At 45.8% G+C, this 2,459-nt stretch overlaps 1 protein-coding gene across 1 annotated transcript in view; it reads left to right on the top strand.

Annotated features, from left to right (window-relative positions):
- The window catches only part of LOC119094507 (nicastrin), a 19,421-nt gene extending 17,284 nt beyond the window's left edge, over positions 1-2,137 (top strand). The window contains exon 9 of the mRNA XM_037217564.1: positions 2,102-2,137. Within this exon, the coding sequence (XP_037073459.1) occupies positions 2,102-2,137 (36 nt within the window). The remainder of the gene's footprint in view (positions 1-2,101) is intronic.
- The last annotated feature ends 322 nt before the right edge of the window (positions 2,138-2,459 follow it).

The following is a 2,459-nucleotide window of genomic DNA, read 5'->3' as shown; positions in this document are numbered from 1 at the left end:
ATAAGATATCACTTTATAATTCATGAATGACTGGCAAAAACCGATCTAACAACGTCAAAGGCCTATCACTAGTGAGAATGGTGTCGCACTACAGTGGTTATATCAGGGTTAACTAGTAAGTGCATAAATAATCCTAAGCAAGAAAAATATTTTTGGTAGCTCAACGTTACCATCAATGCTTCGACAATAACAATGCTTCGACAATCAACTGACAACACTGTTACAGATTTATTAATTTTTGCATGCAATATCGTCTTTGCATTTCCAGCTACCAATAACAAAGTAACTGCTGTGCACATCACGTGATATCAATGTCAGGACTAGAGCACTGATTAATATTTTTCCTTAAAACCTGACGATCACTGCGCCGCGTATGTCAAACAGTCCACCAAAACTTTTCTAACGACCGGCACCAAGACAAAAAATCCACAAACTATCCACCAATCCGCCACCCCACACAGCGCCCGCACACAAGAACGGCCGACCTGTGTCAGCTTTCGTCCGTTTCGAGGTATTCTTTGTGTCTGGCTGCCAGATGCTGCCAAGTATTACTGTCGTCACAAAACCATTCCATGGCGCCATCAAACGATGAGGTAATGGGGCGCAATTTAAAAACCTTGAAATTTTGCTGCTTAGGGTCGTTTTTGAATCCTGAAAGCTGACCAGTAGTTACAAGTAAGCTTTTCCCATCACGTCTGGTGCTTACCTCAATATCTTCCAATGTTGAACATTCCCTTTAAAACGGCGTGAAAATTCAACCATGCAATGTGCAAACGACGGCCTATGTTCGATTATCGGTTCGTTATCACCTTTTCGTTATCTTTTGCATGTCGGGAACACAAGACAGTCATGCTGTCTGAACTTCTGTCGTCGCATTTCTGACTATTTTACCACTACCGCAATGGTTCGATGCCGCACAGTTTCAGTCTGATGCACAATGCAGTGTGTCGAGCACTGACCATTGCTACATTTCCAGCAGCGTCAAGCACCACTGAATAGTTTATTTACACATAATCCTCTTAATCATGTTAAATATGCGATATTGCATATCGTATATTTTGGCTATTGACGTAAGATGGTGCCGCCCCTTACAAAAAAAAATCAAGATTCATTTCTGGTCACACAGCAAAGTGAACATCTTTTGAACGGCTTGACTATCGCTCGATATGTTTCATCACGCGTACGATTAATGATAATCCTAAATGCTCCGAACTGAAACAGCCTAAATTTCAGATCCTTACTGCCTTTTGTTTACCTAAACAAGAGTTTACCTAAACAAGAGTTAGTAAGCAAAATAAGACCAACGTACTTACAGACATACAAACAGGCCCACATTTTTGTAGGTAGTCCATTATAAGACAGCCCGTTGGAAAACACAGCTAGTACAGAAATGCTGCTCACTTCCATATTGGTGCCGATCTCATGCTGCAGGCCGGGATCCAAACTTTGTTTTTACGAAAATCGCTTGGTTCTAGCTAGACAAAACAAGCAATCAAACAAACAAAACAGCTAAAAAATGAAGGTTGCATATGCAACTGCCGGAATGAAAGCAGGGTCAGCAAAATACGCTTGCTTCATGTTACCTGGAGTTCGACTGGCACAGATCTCTCCCCAGTGATTTCTCTTACAGTAAACCCTGAAAAGGTATCATGCGGGAGGTTTAGCGGGAGATATTTTTCCCGCTGCCCGTCCAATACCATGACGGCGTCGCCCGGTGGTCTGTGTCGGTTCCACTCCGGTGTGGCGTTAGAGGGCGCGCGATGTCCACTCACGGTTGGTGACTGCAGTAACATTGGTCTAGACAAGCAAGCGCTTGTTCCAGGGGTGTGCCGAGGCGGGCCTTATCAAATGTTGTTATGTACTTGGCGCTGGTCTGCGGTAGCACTGGTACACTTGAATAAATGCCAACAACAAAACAGCAAGGCAGGCACGTAAAACCAATAGATTGAAAACTTGCCATGTTGCAAACACATCATGCAAGAAACTCCCTGCACCTTTCGTGCGCTTGAATGTATTTCATGGGAGCAATTGCAATTGTGCCCGCCGCCCCGCCACGAAATCCTGCATAGGTGCCCCCCTGCCTGCTGGACCTCTTCTGCAGCTTCAAGGCCAGCTGTTGGGTGGTATAGAACTGTAGCAGTGCATCGTTACACTGCCTGGCTGCTCCGTGGTGCTTTTTGAATCCGGAGCGATCTTCCACCACGCCCATTTATGTAGGCGTGGCCATCTTGGCAGCTTTGGTAATGCCTTCGGTAGGCAAGTGTATCTTTTTCTATCTAATGAACTGCTGGAATGGGAGCGTACGGTCAGTTGCTGACGGCTTCCGGTTTCGCCGGGAGAAGCACGGAAGGCCATTCTGTCCGCTGTCTTGTGGCCGGGTCTCACGCATCCCTCCATTCCGAGTTCAGCTTGGTCTCTGGTGCTCTGAACTGGACCGGGCCAGTGGTCGGATCCGATGT

Source organism: Pollicipes pollicipes, unplaced genomic scaffold (assembly GCF_011947565.3).
Source record: "Pollicipes pollicipes isolate AB1234 unplaced genomic scaffold, Ppol_2.1 Scaffold_4002;HRSCAF=4701_pilon_pilon_pilon, whole genome shotgun sequence".
In the NCBI taxonomy this organism is placed as follows: domain Eukaryota; kingdom Metazoa; phylum Arthropoda; class Thecostraca; order Pollicipedomorpha; family Pollicipedidae; genus Pollicipes; species Pollicipes pollicipes.
This window is presented reverse-complemented; position numbering and strand designations above follow the sequence as displayed.